This window comes from Denticeps clupeoides, chromosome 3, assembly GCF_900700375.1.
Source record: "Denticeps clupeoides chromosome 3, fDenClu1.1, whole genome shotgun sequence".
In the NCBI taxonomy this organism is placed as follows: domain Eukaryota; kingdom Metazoa; phylum Chordata; class Actinopteri; order Clupeiformes; family Denticipitidae; genus Denticeps; species Denticeps clupeoides.
In genome coordinates this window covers 26943277-26971121 of record NC_041709.1, presented here as the reverse complement: position 1 = coordinate 26971121, position 27845 = coordinate 26943277, and the positions used below count along the sequence as shown (strand labels likewise).

The following is a 27845-nucleotide window of genomic DNA, read 5'->3' as shown; positions in this document are numbered from 1 at the left end:
CCAAATGTTCAGGCTCTGTCTGACTTTATGAATGAGCTCAGGTGGCGTCTCCCCGCTGACGTCACATCCGGTCGAAACCTGAGTCCCGTGTGTCCCAGGACCCGCCTGCACTTTCAAAACTTTTTTTTTCACGGAAGGGATTCCCACAGTGCTTGAGACTCACATCTGGGAAGCGGTACAGCAGAGTCGCGGCTTTCTGCGGCTGAGACGTCGCTGCACGTCTCAGTTCTGCCGCTGTTCTCTCCAAATCATCTTCTGTTTCTTCCAAAACCTCCAAACCGCAGCGACATCTTGGCGACATGTGTGGCTCCACTGTTCCCGATGTCAGTCTGGATTAGGGAGGGTTATTTCACCGGTGAGATGAAGACATGAGTTGGCCGACATGGGTCTGTGTCTGGGATCAGAACTCAGCGAGGAGGACAAGAAGGCGAAGATCCAGAGCGCTCAGATAGACAGAGACCTGTACGAGCTGGCCAAGCGGGAGATGAACGTGGTGAAGATCCTCATGCTGGGTAAGCTGCTGTTCACCAGGCACACTCTCTCTCTCTCTCACACACACACACACACTTATACACACTCACAGACAGACATATACACACACTCACAGACACACAAGATCCTCATGCTGGGTAAGCTGCTGTTCACCACGCACGCATGTACGCGCGCACACACACACACACACACACACACACAGACATGCACATAGACACAAACACACACTTACATACACATCCACATCCACACACACAGGGACACAGTCTGTGTTTTAGATAGTATGTTCTGGAATCCCTGTGCAGAGATTGTCAATCATTGTCACTGTATGAGATTAAACTGTTAATGAAACTGTAAATGAGTGTGAATATAGAGTATTTCAGAATTAAAATTAACCATGTCTGGACAGGTTTTCTGATCATTTTTTAAAAAGATCTATTAAAAATCTGGATATTTCTACCTGACACAGCTTTTGAACAATAATATATGTGTTACATGAAGGCTGGCGGGAGGAGTCTTATAATAGTCACAAAGAGGATTATTTTCACCGCCTGCAGTAAGAGTGTTTGGTGTTGTGCCCTGTGTCGATGTAGGAGCTGCTGAGAGTGGAAAAAGCACTCTGGTGAAACAGATGAAGATCATCCACAGCCATGGATTCACAAAACAAGAGCTGGCCAGCTTCAAGGTGAACAAACACACAGATTTGTGTCCCCGACAGGTAGTTTCTGAGTCCAAAACCAACCACCTTTGTCCTGATTGAACAGTGCCACCCAGATTGGGGAGATTACAGCAAGCGTTCTGATTAGACAGGAGTCAGTGTTACCCCTTTTGAGAGAGCAAACTAGTAAAAACAATCAAGAGTGAGCCCACCCCACCCCCATGGTAGACACCAGACCATTTGGCCCCTCTTACATCTCACTTTTGGGCTTTTCACCAGACTTCATTCACACACAGTTGCGATGTGAGGATGAGACCTGCAGGATAGAGACACTGAGGTGCAGACAGGAACGTTTGAGGACACCAGCCAGCTGTTTTGTGTTTTTATGTTCAATGTTAAGGATTTAGGTGTTGAGAGGTTTGTCTTATGCTTCCTGCAAAGATTTATCTTCTCTTTCAGTTTTTGGCGAGGGTTCTTGTTATTGTTGCTTCATATCAAAAGCTTTCAAGTAATAAAGCCGCATTCCACAGGCTGGCCGAAGGTCATCACAATCTACAGGTCCCTGTGGCTGGGATTGAGCAGGATGTCTTATGAGATGGTGCTGAAGGAACCACTTCTCCATTTCCTGTTGGTTGAAAGTGAAAGCCATGTGGCCGGCAGGCAGGAATGTTGTCACCTCCTCCAGACACACAGGTGCTCGGTGTGATAACCGGAGGAATTCAGTTTCACATTTCATCGTCTATGAGCTAATTTAGTTCCATTAGCTTCTACAAGCTCACGACTGGCATAAAAAAAATTGCGCTCGGTGTTGTAATGGCGTGCCGACCTCCTCTGATGTGCCAGATGGGCCTGACTCAGCTGCCCGCTGGGTCTGTGAAACCGGGAGGATTTTTCTTTTGTATGATGTCAGCTGTGGCTGTCAAACCCACCTGGTCAACTCAAAGCCCCCTTCTATTCTTAGGCAGGGTAAAAGCAGGTCTTATGCATATGAACCTTCATTCCGTACATCGCCAAGCATTTGTCTGATCAATTTCAATCACAAGCTTCATTTGAAGTGAAAGTGAAGTGATTGTCATTGTGAAACACTGCAGCACAGCACACGGTGACACAGTGAAATGTGTCCTCTGTATTTAACCATCACCCTTAGTGAGCAGTGGGCAGCCATGACAGGTGCCTGGGGAGCAGGTTGTGGGGTTGGTGCTTTGCTCAGTGGCACCTTGACAGATCGGGGCTCGAACTGGCAACCTTCTGATTACAGGGCCGTCCCTTAACTGCTAGGCCACCACTTGCCAATTCTGACCATTGTTTGACATTTATGGTCGCACACACAGTCACACAGATTCCCATCACACTGGTTTTTTTTGCTGCATTAATGCTTGCAATTAATCTCAAAACCTTAATTTTTCCAGACAGACCAAAGCTGTCCAACAACTAACAGCTGCCTTCCCAAAATGCATTTTGGTTCAGGTTAAGCAGTCACTCCAACCACTACCCCACTGCAGAGGACTGCCATGTTTCACAATGACAATCAGTTGACTTTCACTTTCATGTGGAATTTGTTTGCATTAAGAATCTAAAGGTTGCTTTACTGTTAATTGTGAGCATTAATCGTTTAACTCAAGTGTTAAAGGTGCGATGTAAAAATGCACACAAATTAAATTTTTTTTAGCTCTGTCATGCAAGACTCTGAGGAAACTGGGTTCATTTCATTTTTGTCTGCACCAAATGCTCTCCTACAGACAACCTGTAGATCTCGGTTTGTGGGTTTTAATCGCCGTCCCACACCCACCCGTCTACATTCCTTCAAAATGATTGACATGAAAATCGGAAGCTGGAGCCGCTGCTTGAACGCTGGTGGTGAAATTGGTGGCGGTTCAGGAGAAACTGAAGCCTGCTTCTGGGTTATATTGCTGACTTTACCATAGTGACCAGAACTGGCTTCAGTGTCACAAGGTCATTCATGATGACAGGGTAGCTATTTTTACCTGAGGAGTCCCGTAATTGTGGCCGGCCACCTCTGCCCTGGTGACTGTAGGGTGTGGTCGGTTACACATGGCTAGTAACTCATGGGGTGAGTGTCTTTGTTTCACTGCAGCGAATTCCTTCTTTTTCAGTGCTTTTGTGTTTTTGTTCTTCAGATTTGTTGTTCGTCTATATTGTTCTTTGTCTTTGTCTTTTCTTCCCCTTGTTCTCTTTCGCCTTCTGTCCTGTTGGTTTTGTGATAAGGACGAAGACTCACGGTGTCTCATGGTGAGTGGGAGCTGATTATGCTGCATGGGACCCGTCTGCGTACTGCGCCTTTTATTAACTTATCGGTCCCTCTCCCCTTCACGCCCTAACAAAGGGTGACGTGTCTCCCTGTTAACGTCTTCCGTAATGCCACCTGTCTGTGTGTGTATAAGTGCTATAAAAAAAATTAGGCTTTGAAATTGTTGTTAGTAGGGGTGGTGGTGTTCAGTACAAATTCTCTCACTCACTCACTATCCAGAAGCTCTTATTCGTGGCTTCCGGAGTGCATCCCGGGGTATTGGGCGTAGGACAGCTCAGATCCTGAGTTCATAAATCCAGAGTCCAGTGTTCTGGCCCAAGAAACTGGAAAAATAAAAAAAGGTCCTTTTGTCATTGTCACGGCTTTGGATAAATTGAATGTTCAGAGATCTCTGATCTGGGTGTCTTACTGGTGGGAACAGAACAGTTGAAGGGACAGAAGTTTGTGACCGGAGGAGGATGGGTGACCTGGGTTAATCAGCTGCATGTGACCGCTTCCATCCATAATTTTCCCTTTGGCTGGAATTATAGCATGAATTCCTGATGGGTTTTAGATAATGAAGAATAATGCATGTGGCGTCTCTCTCCCGTCCTACGTTTCTGTCAAGATCCAGATAAATGTGATTGGAGCCTGCATCGCAATCACTCAGAGTAGAAATAACCCTTTGTGGCAGTGACAGGACGTTTTAGACTGAAACACTCAATACTTATCCGAAGTAAAGGCTGAAATATGAAAAGCAAAACTCAACCAGCAGTGTTGACTTCTTTGGACTTCTGTCTCTTGCAAAAAATCCCAACTCATTACAGCTTCTGAAAGATGGTAGAATAGAGGATCAGAGGTTTCCATATTTCTTTTTTTGGGGAAACGTTTAAATATGGACTTTTTATAATTTTTTTTGAAAGGCATTGCATACACAGTCACACTCATGGAAAAACATACCAAGAGCCACTCCCAGATCATGTTATTAAAGTTGGGCTTTGCTGTGTTTTGTGTCTCCCGTAGCCTGCTGTGCTGGATAACCTGCTGACCTCAATGAAGTTTGTACTGTATGGGATGGGCATCCTCCGGATCAACCTGGCCAACAACAAGAACAAGGTTGGTCTTCTTCAAAGTGAAGTGAAGTGATTGTCACACGTGATACACAGCAGCACAGCACACAGTGCACATAGTGAAATTTGTCCTGCATTTATCCCATCACCCTGAGTGAGCAGTGGGCAGCCATGACAGGCGCCCATGCAGCAGTGTGTGGGGACGGTGCTTTGCTCAGTGGCACCTCAGTGGTACCTTGGCAGATCGGGATTGTCGGGGCCGCTTCCTTAACTGCTAGGCCACCACTGCCCCAGCGATCTCTGTGTTTTATATGAATCAACTGCTGAACGGGATTCCTACGTCCAGACCCTTCAAATGCAAGACATTACCTGGCTACCATACATTCAAAATTCACAATTCAGAGGCCATTTAGGCACATTTCTCCATGTGTTTCTTCTTTATTCTCATACATGACTTTCACTTTTAATTTAATTCAATATTAGGTCATTTCATAACACTTGAAATATTATGCTTAGTAGTTGAGATTCACTGTCAAAAAGGCTTGTACTGATAAATAATGACTGTCTGTCATTTACTTTTACAGCATTTATCAGACGCCCTTATCCATAGCGACTTACAATCAGTAGTTACAGGGACAGCCCCCCCCTGGAGCAAATTAGGGTTAAGAGTCTTGCTCAGGGACACAATGGTAGTAAGTGGGATCTGAACCTGTGACGTCTGGTTTGTAGGCGGGTGTGTTACCCACTAGGCTTCTAGCACCCCTGATGATAAAAAAGTCGGTCCACCTCAACAAAACTACTACTGATTCTGTGCAGTAAATCTGTGTGAAACCCACTAATCATGTGTCAAGAATTTTGTGTCGAGGATAAAACTGAAATTATGTGGCAAATGTATATATAAATATGTATAGAGAGGCCTGTTTTTATGTATCTTCTTAAAGTCTATGCTCCTGAAAACAGAATGCTGACGTTTAAGAGTATTACATGTTATTTTATTTTTAAAGAAATGTTGCCAGGTTTTTACTTGTCATTTATGCTGTATGTTTGATTTGATCTGTTACATGTATGCATGGTGGGGACTGGTAAGGGTCTGGTCTGCTGAGAGTGGCGAGCCAGTGGACATTTTCAGCTCTGGGTTGTTGAATGATGTTTTTCTTCACTAGATGGCAGCAGTTTCTCTCTCTTGCTCTCTGTCTCATGCACATACACACAAACTTGTGGTCTCTGTGAATGGCAACTACATCAGAATCCCACCTTTGAGAGAGTACTTTATTCTCACATTTCATTGTGCAAAAATGACCCTTTCTGTAATCATACCTTTTTAATAACAGAGAATTGTTTTTTTTTTACTGTTAGTATTTTCAGCGATTGTTCTTCCAGATTGTGTGAGGTTATTGTTTAGTTTATAATTGAGCTCAACGTCCCCCCATTCTTCTCTTGTGATGTCTGTGTTTGTTGTTGTACAGCGCATCTGGAAAGTATTCAATTTTTCCACATTTTGTTACGTTACAGCCTTGTTCCAAAATTGAGTAAATGAAAATTTCCCTCAGAGTTCCACACACAAACACCCCATAATCTCATTGTGATAAAAGTTCTTGATGTTTTGGCAAATTTATTAAAAATAAAAAACATGTACATAAGTATTCACAGCCTGTTTCCCCTGATCATCCTTGAGATATTTCTGCAGCTTAATAGTCCAGCTGTGGAGAACAGTTGATTGTTCATGATTTGGAAAGACAGATCTGTCTGTATACAGTCCCTGGCTGGCCATCTAAACTCAGCAATCAGGGCAAAGGGTCCTTAGTCAGGGAGGTGACCAAGAGCCCAATGGTTGGTCTGTTAGAGCTCCTCTGTGGTCAATGGAGAACTTTCAAGAAGGACAACCATCTCAGCAGCAAGGAGTTTGGAGTTTGCCAAGAGGCACCTCTCGGACCATGAGAAACAAAATTCTCTTGTCTGCTGAGGCAAAGATTGAACTCTTTGGTGTGAATGGCAGGTGTCATGTTTGGAGGAAACTAGGCACTGCTCATTGCCAGGCTAATACTATCCCTACAGTGATGCATGGTGGTGGCAGCATTATGCTGTGGGGATGGTTCTCAGCTGCAGGAACTGGGCGATAAGTCAGGATAGAGGGAAAGAAGACTTCAGCAACGTACAGAGACTTCCTGGATGAAAACCTGAAAGACTTGTAATTGTTGCCAATGGTGCATGGACAAAGTATTGAGCAAAGGCTGTGAATACTTATGTGATTTCAATTTTATTTATAAATTTGCCAAAACCTTGTCATTATGGGATGTTGTGTGTAGAATTTGTTTCTGTATTAATCACTGAATTTCTCTTTTACGCAGATTCACGCTCACTCTGTGCTGTCATGTGGCCGCTGTTTCGATGAAGACCAGATGCTCTTTCCTTTCATAGGCCATGCCCTTGCTTTCCTCTGGGCAGACCAAGGGGTTCGGTCTGCGGCTGCTCGCGGTTACGAGTTTGAACTGAATGATTCAGCTCTTTAGTAAGTACTGACATGTTCAATATGTAATACAGTATCTCACAAAGGTGCATACACTCCATCACCTTTATGTAAATAGATTATTATATTTTTCATTGGGACAACACTAAAGATATGACACTTTAATACTTTAATGTAAAGTAGTCAGTGTACAGCTTGTATAAATGTAACAAGGCATGCAACGGAACTTCAGCTCGAGATCTGGTCAAGGCTGAGAGTTACTTTGGAGTTGGAGGAAGCAGGGTGCGTAGCTAAAGTCTCACCAGAGGAAGCCCATAAAATTCTCTCAGACATGGATGCATGGATTTCAGCATGGATGTCTGAAAAGTTGGACCTCCAACTGAACCTATACAAAACTGAGATTCTAATCTTTCCGGGCAACAACTCCCCTCAGCAAAACCTCTCAATTCAAATTGGCTCTCTACTGTTAACACCCACGGTGTCTGCAAAAAAAAAATGGAAGTACACCCTCTTATATCAATACACTACTACCTAGCTACACTCCTGCACTCCCTCTCAGATCTGCAAATGAAATGAGACTGAAAATTCCCTTTACACAGGGGTCTCCGATCCCAATCAACTCTATTCTACTTTGTTGTCCCTGGCTGGTGGAACAACTTTCCCTGCTCCATTCGACTAGCCAAGAGTAATACTACCTTTAAGAAGCAGTTGAAAACCCACTTGTTCAAAAAGTATTTCAGAAGAGTCTAACACTTAAACACACACATACACACACACTGCATAAAATAAGAAAAATAAAGAATTTTCGTCTAGCACTTAACAATTTTTGAGCATGTTCTTTTTCTGACAAGTTAGGCCTTTTCAGGGCTCTTCGTTTTGTAAACTCAAAATTTAGTCTTCCTCTTGTAATTTGCTTTGGTTTAAAGCGTCTGCTAAGTAAAGTAAAGTGCCCACCTACACTAAACTGTGTTTAACCCCCATCTAACATACACAACATGAAACATTGCATCCAACCCACTCATTTTGGTCTGGCACCAATTTTTCGGCTCAAATACAGCTCTAGACGAGGCTGTAAGAAGAAACAGAGCTGCAGCAGGGTGGCCACGACCATACAAGACAGGTTTCACTCAGAACACTCGCCATGGTCCACCAAAGAAGAGCACATGCTCAGCTTCATAACCAGGGGTCGAATGCATGTAGGGGGTCATTTAATCCACACTGGCAGATACTCAAGCACAGAGTAAAGGTTTCATTCCTGATCAGTTTTGTGAATCTTTCAGCCAATTCCTCCTCTCCATTGACTTTCTCTCAAAAAGCCAGAGTTTCTTACAGCTTCAGCAGAAAGCAGGGTTATTGCGATCAATCTCTTAATATGTGGATCTGCTTTTGTTTTGGTGCATCAGCTGTGCTCCTGACAGAAACCCATTATCTGCAAATAAGTGGTGCAAATGTGGCGATCACACATGTGATCTCTGCTGTTGTCACCTCTGGGCCAACCTGACAGTTAGACTGTCTGTGCTCTAATTTAGGCGCATTAGTGTATATAATACTCCCCATGTGTGCTATATTTTATATAGCACTGTGAAAAAACCCACCACCCTCTGGCTTGTGAGTGCCTTCCTGGAATTTAGGTTGAAATTAGGTTGAAGTCGTATTTCTTCGCAAGAGTTGATCTTACACGAAAACATACTCATGTTTAGTCATCTAATTTCTTGGAACGGGTCTGCTCAACAAGATATTGTAATAATGTGTATAAGCAATTATATCAACCCCAGATTAAAGTGTCCCTGGAAAGCAACATTATACTTGTAAATTTTTTGAGAAATATAATACATTATAATGTTGTCGCTCATATTTTGTTATTTCCCAGCCTGGGAACTCCTCCAACTCCTACCAAGTCTGTGTATAGTTGTTATTATTCGGTTGGCAGATCTCAGGGTTAATTTTGGGCACTTCAGCCCTGAAACCCCCAGGACCCGGGAACTGTTCTGCCAAAAAGTGACACACTTTCCTGCATGAAGCAGTGAGTAATGTCCCTTTGAAGACTTTGTTTTGAAAATTGCCAGAAATGGTCAGGCTTGCGTGTGTGTGTGTGTGTGTGTGTGTCTGTATTTATTTATTTATTTGTTTGTTCAGTGGCACGAGCCTCGGTTCACCACTCCCATCCTGACCTGTTCCTTCATTTGCTGTTTTTATTGGTTATCAAACACTGTAATGATCAGCCACGATGGTCTGCATAAGACCTCTGAAGGTGTCCTGTAGTGTCTGACACCACAACAGCTCCACTGTCTTGTCTTCTTCCCATAGTGCATCTCTTCCCCAGGTAAGACATGTGCAGATAAAAGAAAGCAGGATTCATTATTCCAGGCCTCCTCCTTCCATTGGTCTGACAGTCATGTGTCCATTGTGTCCACAACAGAATGTAACTCCAAGTCAATCACATTTCTGTGAAATCAAACTGCCCACTTAGGAAGCAACACTGACAATCAATTTCACATGCTCTTGTGTAAATGGAATAGACAACGGGTGGAAATTAAAGGCAAACAGCTAGACATCCCCAATAAAGGCATGGTTCTGCAGGTGGTGACCACAGACCACTTCTCAGTTCCTATGCTTTCTGGCTGATGTTTTGGTCACTTTTGAATGCTGGTGGTGCTTTCATTCTAGTGGTAGCTTGAGACAGAGTCTACAACCCACACAGGTTCTTCAGGTAGTGCAGCTCATCCAGGATGACACATCAAATGCAAGCTATAGAAAGAAGGTTTGCTGCATCTGTCAGCATAGAGTACTGAGCATGGAGGCACTACCAGGAGACAGGCCAGTACATCAGGAGACATGGAGGAGGCTGTAGGAGGGCAACAACCCAGCAGCAGGACCTCTGCCTTTGTGCAAGGAGGAACTAGAGGAAGACTGCCAGAGTCCTGCAAAATGACCTCCAGCAGGCCACAAATGGGCATGTGTCTGCTCAAACTGTCTGAAACAGACACCATGATGGTGGTATGAGGGCCTGATGTCCACGTTCTGCTTTCTGCAACATCCTCCAGCATGACCGGTTTGACAGTGGGTCAGTAATGGTGTGAGTTGGTATTTCTTTGGGGGGTGCACAGCCCTCCATGTGCTCACCAGAGGTTGCCTGTCTGTCATTAGGTACTGAGATGATATTTTCAGACCCCTTGTGAGACCATATGCTGGTGTGGTTTGCCCTGGGTTCCTCGTAATGCAAGACAATGCTAGACCTCATGTGGCTGGAGTTTGTCAGAAGTTCCTGCAAGATGAAGGAATTGATACTATGGACTGGCCCACCTGTTCCCCAGACCTGAATCCAATTGAGCACATCTAGAACATCATGTCTTCCTCCATCCACAAATGCCACGGTGCATCACAGACTGTCCAGGGGTTGGTGGATGCTTTAGTCCAGGTCTGGGAGGAGATCCCTCAGGAGACCATCCACCACTTCATCAGGAGCATGCCCAGGCATTGTAGAGATCTCATACAGGCATGTGGAGGCCACACACACTATTGAGCCTCATTTTGACTTGTGTTATGGACATAACATAAAAGTTGGATCTGTAGTGTGTTTTTCCACTTTAATTTTGAGTGTGACTCCAAATCCAGACCTCCATGGGTTGATAAATCTTTTTTTTTTTTTTTGTGATTTTGATGTCAACACATTCAACTATGTAAAGTACAAATTATTTAATAATATTTTATTTATTTGGATCTAGAATATCTTATTTTTGTGTTCCCTATTTTGTGTAGTGTAGGTCATTTGGTGGACAGGGGTCAGCAGGGACACCCTGACTGGTTTGCAGTTACTGATCCCTGTTTGTATGTATCTTTTTTTATGATCGTCACAGTTTTCAACAGTTTAGTACTCCTGAAGCTCTGTTCTGCGATAAGACCGGATGTCAGTGGTTTTAATGTTGTGGGCTGGATTGTTTGATGAACAGCCACAACTTTCTTTGATTTGATTCTGTTCAGTTCTGTCCCTTCAGTATCCTGTATGAAGTTTGATTTAAGCACATTGTACTTTCCCTTTCTTCCACACTGTCATGACCGATGTCTTGAATGCTACTGTTAAAGGTCAGGTTATCACCATGTGTGGTAGTATGATCAGAGAGGTGGAGGAGAAACAGACACTGGAGAGTCTCTGAGAAGCACCTTGTTGCTCCAGAGATGCATCCTTCCTCCTCTAATCCTCACACCCTGTCGTGGGGACAATTTACAGGGTTATCTGTATGGACGGGCCCTTTGGTTCCCGCTGAGTCTGGCCTTCAGACTCCTTCAGACTCTGAAGGCCAGAGAGAGCAGCTGGCCTGCCTGGTTACAGCTCATCAGATGGGGATGAGAGGGTCGGAGTTGAGGTGAAGGAGAGGGGCAGACATCTACCACAGGTGGCCTATGGGATGAGACAGGGCTATAATGTCAGCCTCACTGTACCAGATGTGTGTTTGGGTCCCCGTCTCCAAACCTCGCAGCAGGAAGATAGCAGGCTGCTTATGGCTGTAATTGTTCTTAATTAACCTGAGGTGCTTAAGTGTTTATGCTGAGTTTGTGGTACTAAGTGAGGACCTTAAGTGGCTCCCTGCTGCGCAGTCGGACCAGGGTAAGAGCTGGAAAAATCACACTAACACGCCTATTTACAACTTTTCCATCACAGTCAAATACAACCCACCCCCACTGTTTTTTTTTTTTTTTTCTCTCAAGCGCCATGCGAGGTGTTGAATGTTTGACAAAGCATTATTTGAACTGAGGAAGATCGCAGTTTGTCCCATGGGGCTGTAGAGGATAATCCTGTCCCTCAAGATAAAGAAATTAAATCCCATGAAGCTTAATTCAATCTGCGTGATTTTTTTTTTATGGCAAATAATTATACTGCATATGAATATTGACTAAAAAAGGTTCAGCCAAAAGTTTAGCCTGTGAACATATTTCCATTTTAAGCAATGCTTACTGACAGCACTGGATTACATTCCAAAATGTCACAAAACCTGTGCACCTTGAATTTGCCAGGAGGGTGTTTATTAGGTTCAGCCCAGTAATTGCCTTCTTTGTTGCTTCTTTTGCAGTTTCTTTGAGAACATGAGCAGGATCATCGCTCCAGATTACATGCCCACCGAGATGGACGTGCTAAGAGTTAGGCTACGGACCACAGGAGTCATAGAGATGCAGTTCAAAGTCAACCACCTGGTCTTCAGGTAGGGCTAGACTGCTTTTGAAAGGTCATGCACTGATCCAATACATTTATCAACTCGTGACCAACTTAATAAAGCACCTCCAACAGCATCATGCCAAAAACACAAGGAGTTCTGCAAAACAAAAAGTGGGGAAATCTTGATGTAATGTATACATTATATATTACTGTAATATTGTCTTGGAAGTAAGAGAAGAGTATTTAAGTGAAAGTATTAAGTGAAATTCCTTAGAAATAACAGAGTAATGTTTATTAATTAAATACTAGTATTGGATCAGCCGATATTCAAAACCAGGTATCTGTATTAGAACTGTAAAAGTGGAATATTTGCATCCCAATTCATGATCCCTTCATCCATTACAATAATTTCCTTACCATTGGTGTGTTTATTGAACTGGTTGCTCTGTGTTTAATGAACACGTTCCTCAATTTTGTGAAGCTGCAATAAATAACGATGAATGATTATTGTAGCTCACGTTTTACGGCATGGCACATATTGCCTCTAGTGACATTGGCTCGTCTATACTGTCTGCCTGACCATGTCTGCACACTCTAAACAAATTTGGAGTGGTGTAGATATAATAAAAAAAAAATTATGAATAGTTCTTTTTCAATTCAAACTGTCCCAACATGATATATGATAATTATAACACAATATTGTCATTCTGTGATACTACTACATGTTGGCTCTGATACGATCATGATATAACTGTAACTGAAGAATGAAAAAATACTTGGGGGGGGGGGGGGGGGGGGGGGGGGTCCTAAATTGCATAAAACTATTGAGAATGTGCCTTCTGTTCCTGTTTTTATCACAATATATAGCTGTGCTATGGCACCTTTCACATATTGCTCCTGAAGGCCTCTGTCCATATTTTAGGATAAAGGTTTGTTGTATAACAGAGCAGGTAAAATAAGTATTGAACATGTCACCAGCTGCCAGAACAGAATGTCAGAACTTGTTCTCTACACTACACTGCTGATGCACACACTCGCAGATGCACACACTGACACACACACACACACACACACACACACACACATTCATTCTCTCTCACTCCCTCACACACTTTTCATTGCAATTCAAAAATGTGAGCATGTCCACATGCTCCTGGCTCAGGCTTGCTATTTGAGGCTATGTTGCCTGCTGCAGAAAATAGCCGCTCAGATGGTGTTGATGTGGAAGAGATGCAGAGGTAAGAAGTGAAGTGATTGTCATTGTGACACACTGCAGCACACGGTGACAGTTGGGGCAGTGGTGTCCCGTGTCGCCAAGGTACCACTGAGGTGCTACTGACCAAAGCACCATGTGCTGCAGTGTATCACAATGACAATCACTTCACTTTCACACAAATGTGTCCTCTGGTTTTAACCATCACCCTTGGTGAAACACAGTATGAATGGGCAGCTCTGACCAGGCGTAACAGTCATATATTTGTGTAGTGCTCCTTTAAATGCATACGGCACTAGGCTGTTGGAATTAGTCATCTGGCCCAGTTTTGATGCAGCTTTACTTTTTAATCATGCAGAGGAACCACGCAGACTGTGTCAAGCTCCTGTGGTCCCTTTTATTATTTCCTGTACATATAAATAGAGATGTTTTGGTATGTACTGTCCCCATCTCAAGTAAGAGCGGTTACAGCCGTTTACCCAGGTGTGGCGGATCTGAGGTGCTGTGAGCGTAATAAAGAGAGTGTGATGGAGACCCCAGCAGTGGTGTGAGCTCGTTCGTCCAGATTTACATTTACATTTACGGCATTTAACAGATGCCCTTATCCAGAGTGACTTACAATCACTAGTTACAGGGACAGTCCCCCCTGGAGCAACTTAGGGTTAAGTCTTGCTCAGGGACACAATGGTAGTAAGTGGGATTTGAACCTGGGTCTTCTGGTTCATAGGCGTGTGTGTTACCCACTAGGCTACTACCACCACTAGGCTATCACCGCTCCAGATGGATCTTCATCAGAGTTTGCTCCACAACACAGACCAAACACGTTACAGCGGGTAACAAAAGCACACAGATGTTAATCCTTAATCTGAGATCTATCAGTAATTAGAAGGAAATCCTGCCACTAAACCTGCCAAATTAATATCAGATGGTTCAGTCAGTAATAAACAAGAAACATCGCATAAAATCAGTTCTCTCAAGGACTTTATAACCTTGATTTTGGTAAAACATACTTTATCAGCATTATTCTTCAAGCTGAATAAATGCAACGAAAGCAATTATTAGACAAACCCAGAGGTCAGTCCACCTTCGGAGCTGAATGGATGGAGAGTTAGTGTTGGAGCGATGCTGTCTTGGCATGTTGACGTAGCTTCCAGCCTCTAAAATTAGATCCTGATTGACAGTTTCCCCATGCCTGGTCTACATAATGCTAAACATCTCCCTTCATTGTACGCTCCTTATAATCTAAATTGATGCTGCCATCCGTTGTCGCCACTGATGAGCAGAAATGAGCTCTGCGTTGAGGAGCGTAGAGGGACAACTCAATACATCAATAACTGGCATTATCGCCAGCAGGCAGACTTTCTGAGCCACGCTATAGAGTTGTGATCTGTCATGATGGGAGGTAGATGTGATGAGGATGCTCCATCGTTTAACCTGCATGCTTCCTTGTACTTTGTGCTGAGAAAACATGGCCCAGTGTGCTATTGTGTAGGTATGAGTTTTGAGGTAGGGCAGGGAGGATTCTTGAAACCTGTTCCTGAACTTTCTTCATTTGTATCTTTACCCATTATCCTCCAGCATTGTGTTTCTGCCAGATGACTGTAAGAGATGGTCTTTAAATGGGGTTTTAGTGTATCTGGAGAATTGTGGGTAATTTTCTTCGTACTTGCTTAGGCAGCTGCTTCAGCGATAATGGCCCACTTGACGGTGCCTTCAATATGGAAGTTCAACAAATCATGGTGGGGAGTTGGATGTGGGAAATATGGATGTAGTGCTATACTACAAACCCTTGGTGCCTTTGCCCCCCACCCCCACCCTACCATTAAATGTTGTCTAGAAAATCTAATTTCATCTTATTATCTTATGGATGTTGAAGCCCCCGGAGTACCTTTCTTTTACCTGACTTCTCTGCGGTGCCATTACCACTCAGCCTCATTTCTATAATGCATTTCTTTGCATAAAAAACTGACAGTTTTTCATAAAGGGCTTTCTAACCTCCCATTGTGTCAGAATAAAGCAGCATCTTTAAATATTGAACTGTAAACCCAGATGGTTTTGAATGTGCGTCTTCCTGATTTCCTTTTTTTTTTTTTTTTTTTTTATACCAGAGATTTTTTTTTATATTGAGATTTCTAACAATAAGCACGTAGCAAAAGGCAGATTAATGATTCATTGTTTATTTATGTGTAGAGTGGTAGCCCTCAATCCAGTTTATTCTTCAATGAATGTAGCCTAATCAGATTTACCTAATTGTTAGGGGGAAAAGGTTTTAGCATACACTGTGTCATTCTCCTGGGTCTGGATTATATGATGTCCTCATTATAATATTTCTACTGTGATGCTCCTCGCTTGGATTAATTAGGATTTTGCTGGAGGTAAACATCAGCATCATTCACATTAAAAATATGATTCACCCTTTTTCCTTAACCATTGCCTGGCACCAGACTGTCTGGTCATAGTCATTGAATGGCACAAAGTTACATTCTCTGTGTGTTTTTCAGTATTTATATCTTTTCCCCCATTTGTTTAGTAAACCCCTGCAAATGAATCAGTGATTTTGTGTTTGTAATTGTACATTTATACACTACACTGTGAAGAAAAGTTACTTTCTTCAGTAGTTTCCTGATGTCACAGCATTTGTTTCACTCGAGACTACACTTTTTACACCAATTTTAATATTAGTAGTTTATACATAAATTATGTTCTTTTAAATGTTAATTTGACAATTTCACAGCCAGCTTAATTTGAACACGTTCTCAAAGTCCAATTATTCACACTTCTCATTGTTTTTAACGTAGTTAACTTGGTTTGGGAAGTATTTGGTTGTAACCGCATGCTCGTTTTACTAGCAGAGGTCATTAAATTGATTTCATGACTCATCTGTCATGGTAATCCATGAGATCATATTTAATTTTTCCTGTTCTTGAAAATGATGCAGAAGGCTGTGTTTTAATCATTATGCATTGCTATGAAAATCAAAAGTTCAGACCATGTCAGTAGATCAAGATTCATTCACATTTTTTTATTTACTGTATAATCTTCTCAGCCTCACTGAATAATGCAAACAAGGAATTATTCCTTGAATGAAATGGTGTCTCTGGTGGTCTAATTTCACTTCTCTCCAATTAGATCAAGATCACAAAAGATCCACCAGTTATACATTGGCTGTAGTCTGGAACATTATAGCAAAAAGAGCCAGCCGTCCTGCAGGATGTTCGCTCATTTCTTCATTCAGTGCTCCTTCAACTTGTGCCAGAGTGTCCCAGTATAAACAGAGAATGTTACTTTACCAGGCACTATTTTCACTGTGCAACAAATGTGCTTAGCTTGTTTTTTTTTGTTGTTGTTGTTTTTGTTTTTTAATAAACAGACATTAAAATGGATTGAGCCTGATAGTCAACTGCTCTTGTGCAAACTAGATCTTTATTCTGAAGTATTTAAATATGCACCCATCAATATGTTACATGTGCATCAATTGTTGCAAATTTAGAGGGCTGCTTACCCTAAAAGAATAAGCCCTTTAATTACTGCCATTAAGCAAAATAGGAGAGCTTCTCCAGTATTGTTGATTTTTGGCAGCCTGTCTTAATTTTAGTTCAAGTCTAGTCTTTGCATCAAGGTGTTTTTATTAGTCTTTGTCATAAAGGTTAGTGGACAAAAATACGTAGTTGACGAAAACAACACTATTCTCAATATAAGGTGCCTCATTGCACTTCCATGTGGATAGAGCTCCAATGTCTTATCCATGGTCCAGCAGCAGATATGAGAGGACAGCTTTCTTATGAGGATGTCTGAGATGATTGAGATGATTGCCATGACACTGGACTCCACCTCTACAACTATATTTTCTTATTGGACAATCACAAACCCTGCAATTACACCACTTGCAGGCTCACTCTACCCTGGAAAGGGGTCCCTCTCTGTATCACTCCTTCCCAAGGCTTCTTCCTTTCTTAGAGCTTTCTCCTAGTTTTTTTTGTGTGTGGAGTTTTTCTATGGGTGCAGAAGGGTCAAGTGTGGGGGTGTCAACTGTAGGGCCTGTCAAAGCCATACTGTATGTGATTTTGGGCTATATAAGAAATAAATGTTGTTGTTGATTGATTGGTATGCTCAGTCATTACCTGTTGTGATCCACTAAAGTGAAATGTGAATGCTTGTTAATTTTCACCGGTATTCAAATTTTGATCTGGAGTTTACGTCCCACAGTGAATCATGCATCAATCTATTTGCTCTATAAGCAAGCTGGTATGACCTGGTCCATGGTCAATAGGAGACTGCACTTCTGGACTTTGGACAGTGGCACAAGACTGAAGTCATTCAGGCTGTTGGGTGATGGGGATGACAGTAGCTGTCATTAGGCAGGATGAAATGACTGTTTGGGAAATGAAGAAATAAATTGAAGATGTGACATTCTTTAAAGTACTTCTCCAGGTTCTCTTTTCTTCCTTCCTCTGTTTTCTTTGACACTGCTGCATTGTGAATGGGTGGGTGCTGGGTAGGGCTGCAACAACGAATCGATTGAATCGATAAAAAAATCGATTACTAAAAGAGTTGGCAACGAATTTCCTAATCGATTCGTTATGTCGCGCGACGCCGAGACATTTGATTATTAAAAAAAAAAAACTTTATTTGAGCGCGGAGCGGAGTGAACACACTCGGTCTCTCTCGCGAACAGATGCAAGGAGAGTTTGGCGCCTCATAGACAGCGCGAAGCAAAAAAAAAAAAAACAAGCGGAGGTAGAGGAAAGATACATGGCGGAGGCAGAGAAATCTGCGCGAAAATATGCAAAAGCGACATGGCACGACAATGATCCAGCACCTGAAACGCAAACATGTTGGAATGTTTGAGGAGGAAGAAGGGAGTTCAGCAGCAGGGTAAATCGCTACAGAATCCTACTTTTGTTCCTTTTTGAAGCGAGGAACGTAATGTCCCTGGTGCTGGTGTTTAACTCGCCGCGGAGGAGAACTAGATGGGGACTTACAGCGCCACCTACAGGTGTGGAGGGGGGGTGAAACAGCGTTCGGACTGTTCGCTGCGTCTCCGCGTGGACGACTCGTCTATTGTGTCCCTGACAAAACTTAACCCTAAGTTGCTCCAGGGGGACTGTCCCTGTAACTACTGATTGTAAGTCGCTCTGGATAAGGGCGTCTGATAAATGCTGTAAATGTAAATGTTTACCCGTCATCCAGCTTGACAAGCATGACAAGTTATCGTTAGCTCGTTAATTACAGTAGTAAAGCAGGGGTGCTATAGTTACTTTGCATTAAAAGATTAAAGACATGTTTTTATTCACTAGCCTTTTTTGGACCATTCATTTTTCAATCTGTTGTCATGTATAGCTACACTGCAAAAAAAGCTTTTCTTACCTAGTAATTTTGTCTCGTTTCCAGTCCAAATATCTAAAAAATCTTAAATCCAGATTACTAGACACGAAAAATGGCATGAGAAAATATAGTGATGCTTAAATGAGATTATATCTCATTAAGACTAGTGTTCTTACCCCATTGGCAGATAATTTTGCTTGTTTTAAACAATCACTTAATTTTGAGATGTTTTATCAGAAAACAAGATTTTTTTAGAGATTTGGACTGAAATCAGGACAAAACTACTAAGTTACTACTAGTAACTTAGTAGTAGTAACTACTAAGTTACTACTACTACTAAACTACTAATGTAAATGTAAGTTAGAAAAGCATTTTTTGCAGTGTGTGTGTGTGAGAGTTTGTGAGTGTGTGCGTCTGCGAGTGTGTGCATCTGCAGTGTAGTGTAGAGAACAAGTTCTGACATTCAAACAAATCTTGTTAATTTTTTTTATTTGTATTGTTCTTTATTTTTTTTAATAAATTATTTATCGTTCTGGCAGCTCAGGTGGCACTTTATTTTCATAAAAAAAAATATTTTTATTTTATTATTATAACAGCTCAAGGAGCAACATGTTTGTGAACTTTCTAAAGATTTTGGTTCTGTTTTTGAATAAAGGGTTGGAAATGAATGCTTTTCTTGTTTTTTTTTTTTATCTGATTCTATGATTAATCAAAAAATAATCGTTAGTTGCAGCCCTAGTGCTGGGTGCTGTGGGCTGCTGAAGACAGCACTTCCAATATTTGTCTTTTCATCTTGAAACAAGGTGAATAGTATAGGAAGTAGTAAGTAGTACATTTCAAATACTGTGTGCGGTTATGATTATGCATGCAGTGCACAGGGCAGTGGTGGACTAGTGGTTAAGGAAGCGGCCCCGTAATCAGAAGGTGGCCTGTTCGAATCCCAATCTGTTACGGTCATGGCTGCCCACTGCTCACTAAGGGTGATTGTCACTGTGTCATTGTGTGCTGTGCTGCAGTGTTTCACAATGACTTTCACTTTCACAGGGTCTGCCATTGAGTTATCGTTATTATCTGAGGGTATATACTAGGGATGCAGTGAAGTGAAATTTGTGGCCAAAACTGGAAATGAGGCCGAAACCAAAATAGTGAAAAAAATATATACAGTACAGGCCCCCCAAAAAAAACTATGAATGAACATGTGGAGTGATAACTGAAAACATATTTTAGTTTTATATTCTAGTTTCTTCAAAATAGCCACCCTTTGCTCTGATTACTGCTTTGCAAACACTTGGCATTCTCTCGATGAGCTTCAAGAGGTCGTCACCTGAAATGGTTTTCCTACTGTCCCAGAGGTGTTTAGCACTCGTTGGCCCCTTTGCCTTCACTCTGCAGTCCAGCTCACCCCAAACCATCTTGATTGGGTTCAGGTCCGGTGACTGTGGAGGCCAGGTCTCCACTTTTTATTAAGTACATAACTCCACATGTGTTCATTCATAGTTTTGATGCCTTCAGTGAAAATCTACCAATGTAAATGGTCATGAAAATAAAGAAAACACATTGAATGAGAAGGTGTCCAAACTTTTGGCCTGTACTGTATATATATTATGCCAATTTTGTACCATTTGCTGTTATGTCTGCGACTGTATGTACTTACCTCACTAATTTCAAGGCATTGCAGTTGCATAAATTAATATTCATATTTCAAAGAATAAATCAATTCAAAAATATGTAATGAGCACTCAATACTGACATCGCAACAATACAGAATATACTTCAGTATATTCTAGTGCCAGTAAGACAGATCTCATACCTACAGAAATATCTGGACCATAGGATGAGGTTTTCTCCATTAGATATTAAAATTATAGCTCTTTGTTCAGTGTAATTATTATAATCTGATGCTTGGAGCTGAACGGTCACACTTTTACCCCGATTGTCCCCCCATGCAGGCATCAGGACATGCCTTGCGTTGACCTTTGACCCCCAGAGCACATCATTTGCCATTTTCTCCACATCAGAGCATTGTATCAGTACACGATGATGATGAATCGGTCATGCAATTAGACGCTAATGATAAGTGCCTCTGACTAGTGGAAAAATGGCTGGGGTTTATGGGTGGCTGTAACTGGATATTGCAAATTGCACAGAATTTTTAGGAGGCACAGTGGGTTGTGTATTCTTCACAGAAAAAATGTTAGTCCATCAATTCCAAAATCTGTATTCATGACACCTATTGCAAGTTTATTATTACCTCCCATTTCATCTGAAATACAGTGGCATGTCAAAGTTCTCTTTTAAGGTGCAAAATGGAAAAAGTCAAGTACAGTCCTGCAGGTGGTGGACTTGAGATGCTACAGTGCTTACCAGCCAATGTGAGGCGGGTTGAATGAAGTCTCGTCTCTCTTGTCCGCCTCTGTTTGTATCTGGGAGTGAAGGGGCCTGTTTCTTGAGCTGCTCAATCCCTGTTGTGTTATGAGCGTGCTGTGGAATCCGCAGGCACAAATAGAGGCTAATGCTGAAGTGGCTGCTGGGAAATGAAACACTGTAGGCCAAATCAAAACTGATTTGATAAAGAAAGGCTCTGAGTGTGAGCGCATTGCACCCAAACCTGTTATGCTGTACGTGGAGTTTTTGATGCCATGCCCTTACATTGGCACCATAATTTTTTTCTGCATAAAATATTATTATAAAATCTAGTGTGGTTCGATGATAACACTGTGTTTTCAGATCATGAATTTTCAGTGGTGCCTTACAGGCTTCAGTTTCCAGTGTATTGATGTCTGAAGAGTTGTATGATGCATTTTGCTTGCTTATTTATACATGACATCATAATTTAAACAGTTATTAACATTTAATGATATATAAGGATATTATATTTAAACTAAAATATATAATCTGCCCAGCCAAAAAAAAACAAAAAAATAAAACGAACTGACATTAACAAACTAGGTGCAACTACGATTCATTGTCTTTTTTTCTTTTTTTTTTTAACCACCATTGATTTGGGATGTGGTTGTGTAGCCCAGTTTCTCCTCGCACTACAGAAGAATCTTCTGGAATAGTGTTGATCTCTTATGCTCCCCAGATTCCGCAGTCCTTGCTGGCTCCATTTTAATGCGTAAATGGTGCTTTGATCCGCTTTTTGCATTGTGCAGAGGCAGTCTGTCACCACTAAATTATTACTACTGCTTCATATTTAATGAAACATCATGGTGCGACAATTACACACTCTTCAGAGAGCAAGTGGGAGAATTGTGACAACACACACTTCCACACATTCACCACACACATATCCAACACACAATGTGTCCACACATTTATATTGGTTCAGTATATGAATGAATACTTATTAGTGCAGTTAATAAAAATGTCAATTATGTTTCTGCAAGCTGTTTTCTTTGATGGTGACTAACAGGTGAGGCATAATTTAAGATATTTTGCCAATCAGAATTTTTTATTAAAGGGACTACTTTAAATGATGAGCAGTTTTGGATTAGTTAGCAGACACAATCCTGTTTGTGATGTCCCCTGATGCATGGACACTAGATCTTCTGCTCAGTCATTGCCAGATTTGATACTTTGGGAAATATTGCTTGTGGTTGTAGCCTAGTGGGTAGCACACTCACCTCTAAACCAGAAGAGCATAAAGTCCTAGGTTCAAACCCCACTTACTACCATTGTGTCCCCGAGCAAGACACTTAACCCTGAGTGTCTCCAGGGGCACTGATAACTACTGATTGTTAACGATAATTGAATGATGATTCAATTATGATAAAACTAAATATTAGTGGTGGGCCGTTATCAGCGTTAACGTGAGACTCGCCGTTAATCTATTCACAAAGTTGGGTTGGAAGCTGGGTCTATACTACGCAAGCTATTTTCTAAATACTTTTATTTTGTTTTTGAGACCCGGTTCAGGTCTCTTGGACACATGGCGTGAGTTGTGAGAGGTGCATGGGGTTTGTGTGCAAAAAGTTATTTCTTTCATTTTAATTTATGTACATATTAGGAATATTTTGCATGTGTGTTATTTTGTGAATATTTTTATGTTCTTTTAATACTGTAGAGAGAGGTGCAGAAAGACGTGATGTTTGTACAGAACACACTTTGAACAGAAAATCTCTTGGGTGTCAGCTCATCATTTGTGGTTCAAGATTACACAATGCAGAAGAAGAACCGCTACACTATGATGACTTTCACCTTGATATTTTAGCGCGGATGTATACCTAGCCGAATTGCACTGTAGGGGGCGAGAACAAGTCTTCGAACTGTGAAATTACCACATCAAACGTGACGTGGTAACATGGATGCAGCTATTTAACTGAATAAACAGTTGGTAAACACAAGTACATCTTATTGAACATCATTTATTTTCAGCACCAATTATCATAGTAGAACAGCTTTCTCAAGCAGTTTGTGATGCATTTTGGAAACAGGAGATGAGCCCCTGGTCTAATACCACCTGGCTTGAGAAACCCGTTCTCAAAGACTTACTTTTAGTTATTATTTGGGTAGCACACATATTCTGAATGCCTTCATCAGAATACAAATGAGCCATTTTAATCTAGACTAATGTAGATTACTCTAGATTAATCTAGATGAATTCCAAGATTACAGTGAGATTAATCTAGATTAAGAAAATTAATCTATGCCCACCTCTACTAAATATATATATGTGTGTGTGTGTGTGTGTGTGTGTGTGTTTTAAGGAATCCACTTCTTATTTATATGAAAGTAGTACTACTTGGGGGTGAAATTATCAGGAATTTCGGCTGCATTTGTTAATCGGTTTGATTAATGGGTGTACATTGTCCATGAGTAGGAAGCATGAGAGTGCATGAGACCAATCAATCTTTGCCTTGAGCTCCTTTCATTAGAAAAATTATAGTAACTCTGTCTATAAAGCAGTCGAAAACTTTGAAATATGGTTCATATCAGAGATAAAGATGCAGGGCAGTAGAGTTGTAGAACCACACCCCCCCCCCCCTCCCCACCCTAGCGTGAGTCACCATGTGACCTGGTTTGTGTCTGGTGGGGCTCTGAATTGGGGGAATAGAGGTGCGGAAGGGTGCTAATACTGAATTTCAACCTTCTGATGTGTAATCAGTGTGCTGCAGGCCCAGAGTCGCGCAGACCCTCTGATGCTGGCAGCCAGCAGTTGAGTCAACGTCTCTCTTAGGGCTTCAACTAACTTCCATTATTGCAGCAGTTCTAACCACTGCAAGATGTTTTTCAGACATAGTGATAATTTTTTGTTTTGGTCACTGCAGATTTTGTTTTAATCAAAATTGAATAATCATTTTAAAATGCTGGCAGGTAACTGACTGCATGTGTTTGCAGGCTGTATGATGTTGGAGGCCAGCGGACTGAGCGGAAGAAGTGGATCAGCTGTTTTGAGGACGTTCGGGCTGTGCTGTTTGTGGTGTCCCTGAGTGGCTACGACATGACCCTTGTAGAGGACGCATCAATGGTCAGATTTATTGATTTATTTATTTAGGTCATGACCCTTGAACTTGAATTCATGTTCAGGATCATTTTACTATGCATTAATGTCAGGTTTCTATATAAGATCATTTACTCAACCTGATTAGAATGGCTTCCAGTTTTGCAATGCTTTTTATGAAAGTGCTAGATGATGTTGAGTCATATTTTTTATGTGATATGTAGACGTGTCTTTTTGCTTCATCTATGCAGTTTTGTAGTGCTCCAGCCATATGATGTGTCTAGTTTCTCTCATAAAATGTTGGTGAAAATACTTGTATTCTGCTGACCCAGATACTGTGAGAATACATTTTTTTTTTTTTTTTTTACTTTGTGCATCAGCTGTATGAAGGTTTTCATTTTGCTCTTGTTTGTCCTCTGATCAGAACCGTCTCCAGGAGAGCCTAAAATTGTTCTCCTCCATCTGCAACAACATTTTTTTCAGAAGCACCTCAATGGTAAGTGACAACCCTCGTCCTACTGCAACAAAGGGCAAATGCCACTGTTATCAATTAATTTGAAGAGGTCTGCGTGCTTCAGCTGAGTGTCGTATTTTAGATACACTGTTTGATTTGAATGGACAAATGAGTATATGAGTGGACGGCGCTGGATGACTCTTTCATGAATGTTGCATGAAGTTCCTCCAGACAGCCTACAGATGGCCATTTTATCAGAGAAATGAAAACCTTGGTGATGCGGAATAAATCATGTGAGAATTCAATAAATGCCAAGTCGGAGTCCACACTGTTATGAGAGAGACATTCTCAGCGGCTTACTGGCTCGGCGTCTTCGTGGCGGATTTTTATCGGGTTTAGCAGCATAAATTCTACTTATATACAGGCCTGGATAAAGATAAAGCCCTTTGTCATTGTCACCCCCCTCAATTCACTTCTTTTAATTACCTTTCCCTGCCTGGATAACTCTCTGACAATCGTCTGTCACCCATAATTGCTGCCCACACTGGAACACAAACACACACACCTTGGCTGGCTCAGCCTTTGTTCTAATTGCCTCTGTCATCCGTAATTAAGCCACTAGGCGAAATTTTGGTGGGCTTTGTGGGAGATGTTGGTCGCACTTGCTGCCTTCCCACTACACCCCCACCCCAGCGGCACTGCTTAAAAATGCATGTAACGAGCTTGTTTAATTGGATTTTTTTTAAAGCTGCATTAGTCATGCTCTGCAGTTCCAAGGCCGTAGAGAAGATTGGCAGCCATTAAAGGTGCACTGTGGTTAATTATGCGTCTGTGTGTGGTTTGATCGTAGGTCTTGTGTCATCCTACACTGTCACTCGACGACAGCACACAAACTGTCAGGATTTGATCTTGTTATTCTTTTGTAAATGTGTGTGTTATTTTTTTTTTATCCATATACTGATAGAAAATGAGCGCTGCCACACCTCCTGCTAGGACGTAGTAATTGAGTTGTGTCTGTACAACTCCTTCATCAGACCCCATTTACCTGGAAACATAGTGCTAACACATTAATCAGCCAGTGCAGAGGTGGGCATGGTACATTTCACATTTACAGCTTTTACCAAACGCCCTTATCCAGAGCGCCTTACAATCAGTAATGACAGGGACAGTCCCCCTGGAGACAGGGTTAAGTGTCTTGCTCAGGGACACAATGGTACTAAGTGGGGTTTGAACCTGGGACTTTGTGACCTTCTGGTTCACAGGCAAGTGTGTTATTCACGTTTGAATCATAGTTTACATAGTCATATCCAAGATTAAATGTTTAAAAATTTGTCCTTCCATTACACATCAATTTGAGTAAAATATATTTTACTGTTGGAATCCAACAGTTTCTATGTGAAAAGACCCTAAATATTTACCCTAAACATATTGAAGGCAAACAAGCAGTAGGAATAACCTAGTGGTGATGATATCCACCACTCACCATTCAGGTGATTATTATTATTATTATTATTATTATTATTATTTGATTGTATTGTATCGTGATGATTGAGAGTTCAAGGTGTCTTGCAAATTTCCCAGTTCTTGGACAGGGATTGTTGTGGCTCAACAGTATAAGTAATTATTTACTATTTTTAATAGGGATTGTCACAGTTAATAATAAAGTGTGTGTCTGTTCTTGTCCCTTTCTTTCCTCCAGATTTTATTTATGAACAAGATCGATCTTTTTCAAGAGAAGATTCTGCGCTCGGGCCGGCACTTGCGACTCTACCTGCCACAGTTCAGAGGTATGCCCTTCACGCCGAACAAGAAGACAAAGTGCAGTTACATATTTCTAATGTATTGGCAACAGGCCAAAACTCAATCATACCTTTTGATTGTGGTCCCTGTATGGAGCCATATCTGTTGATATTGATTTTATTCTTTGAAATGGAAGAAGCCTTCTCAGAATTTGTCTGTTTTCCCCCCGGTGGCTTTGTGTCCATTAAGGACCCCTTATGTTGTAGCAGTGTGGGTCTTTTTACTCAGTCATGTGGAATTGACTTGTCATCCTGGGTGGAGCAGATGATGCAGAGCGTAGAGTTAGTGGAAATATCCTCAACCTTTCTCAGCTTCTTTTTGATTTCGAAATAAATCAAATCATTCCAGATTTGAGGTGGGGGTGTGTGGCCACAAACGGTCCCCTGTTCTGGTGTAATATGAATGTAAATGTCAAGCCACCCCTTCCTCTGGCTGGAGACTCAATCCACTTTGGGTCCAGAGGGCTCCATGTATAATGCATAGTTCATTTAGAAATGAATGTTCTTTTTTTCACTCTCGCTGTGTATATACTAAATGAAAATGAAATGCTGACCATCTGTTCCTCTCCCTTCACCTCTGTCCAGGGGCAGATTGTGACGTGGATGCTGCCGCCCGCTTCATTGCTGGGATGTTTTTTGCTGTCAATGTTACACCACGCAAGCTTATCTACCACCACTTCACCACAGCTACAGACACCACCAATGTCCAGGTGGTCTTCCAGGTGGTGATGGACACCATCATCAAGGAGAACCTGGAGGCGGTTTCTTTGCTTTGAGGTTTTTACTGTTTTCTGAAGATAAATTATATTATGTATTTATATTTATATCTTTTTTTCCTCTTCCTGTAATTTTGTGTCCGTTTAAAATGGGTCATTCTTGCATAAAGGCTAACTGGAAATAATGTTGCCTGCCTACATGTTTCATTCCAGGGGTTACACAGTCTTGGAAATGTCACATGACCACTGGTGCATGCACATACACTCTCACACACACACACACACACACACACACATGCATACACACTCATAAGCACTCACACACAATGTCCACATGCCCAGTCATGCATGGGGGGGTCAGTCTCAACCCTTACAGCATCCGTCCTGTGTGTGTGTGTGTGTGTGTGTGTTTCAGATGAGTTAATGATCACCTGAGAGAACATTAACTTTTATTTAATCAGGGAAGATATCAGCGCTGACCCCATAACCTCCTCCGATTTAAATCTTGTTCCTTTACGTCTTTGTGAAAGAAAAGCAGCTGGTTCGCTCGTGTGCCCTACAGCTTCATTTAGAGTTGACTCGTTTTACTATTTTATTTGTTATGACCAATTTTAATGCCACTGGACATTTGCAAAATGCTTTAGTTTGGTTTTGGATCGGAAATGATCATTTCTGATAATGTATTTCATATGCTTCATAAGTTAAAAAAAAAAATATGTAAAAGAAATGTAAAAGTGCCTTTTGTTACAATGTCGACTTGTTGATATATTTTTTGTGTTTTGTAAATTACTAAAGTACTGTGAATTCA

General features: G+C 41.6%; 1 protein-coding gene across 1 annotated transcript; it reads left to right on the top strand.

Annotated features, from left to right (window-relative positions):
• Positions 1–82: 82 nt before the first annotated feature.
• On the top strand, positions 83–27845 carry gnav1 (guanine nucleotide binding protein (G protein) alpha v1). Its single transcript, XM_028973340.1, has 9 exons — positions 83–512; positions 1086–1177; positions 4422–4514; positions 6817–6977; positions 12005–12133; positions 23966–24095; positions 24493–24564; positions 26222–26309; positions 26907–27845. The coding sequence occupies exons 1-9, from the start codon at positions 383–385 to the stop codon at positions 27095–27097; spliced, it is 1086 nt and encodes a 361-aa protein (XP_028829173.1). The 5' UTR covers positions 83–382; the 3' UTR covers positions 27098–27845.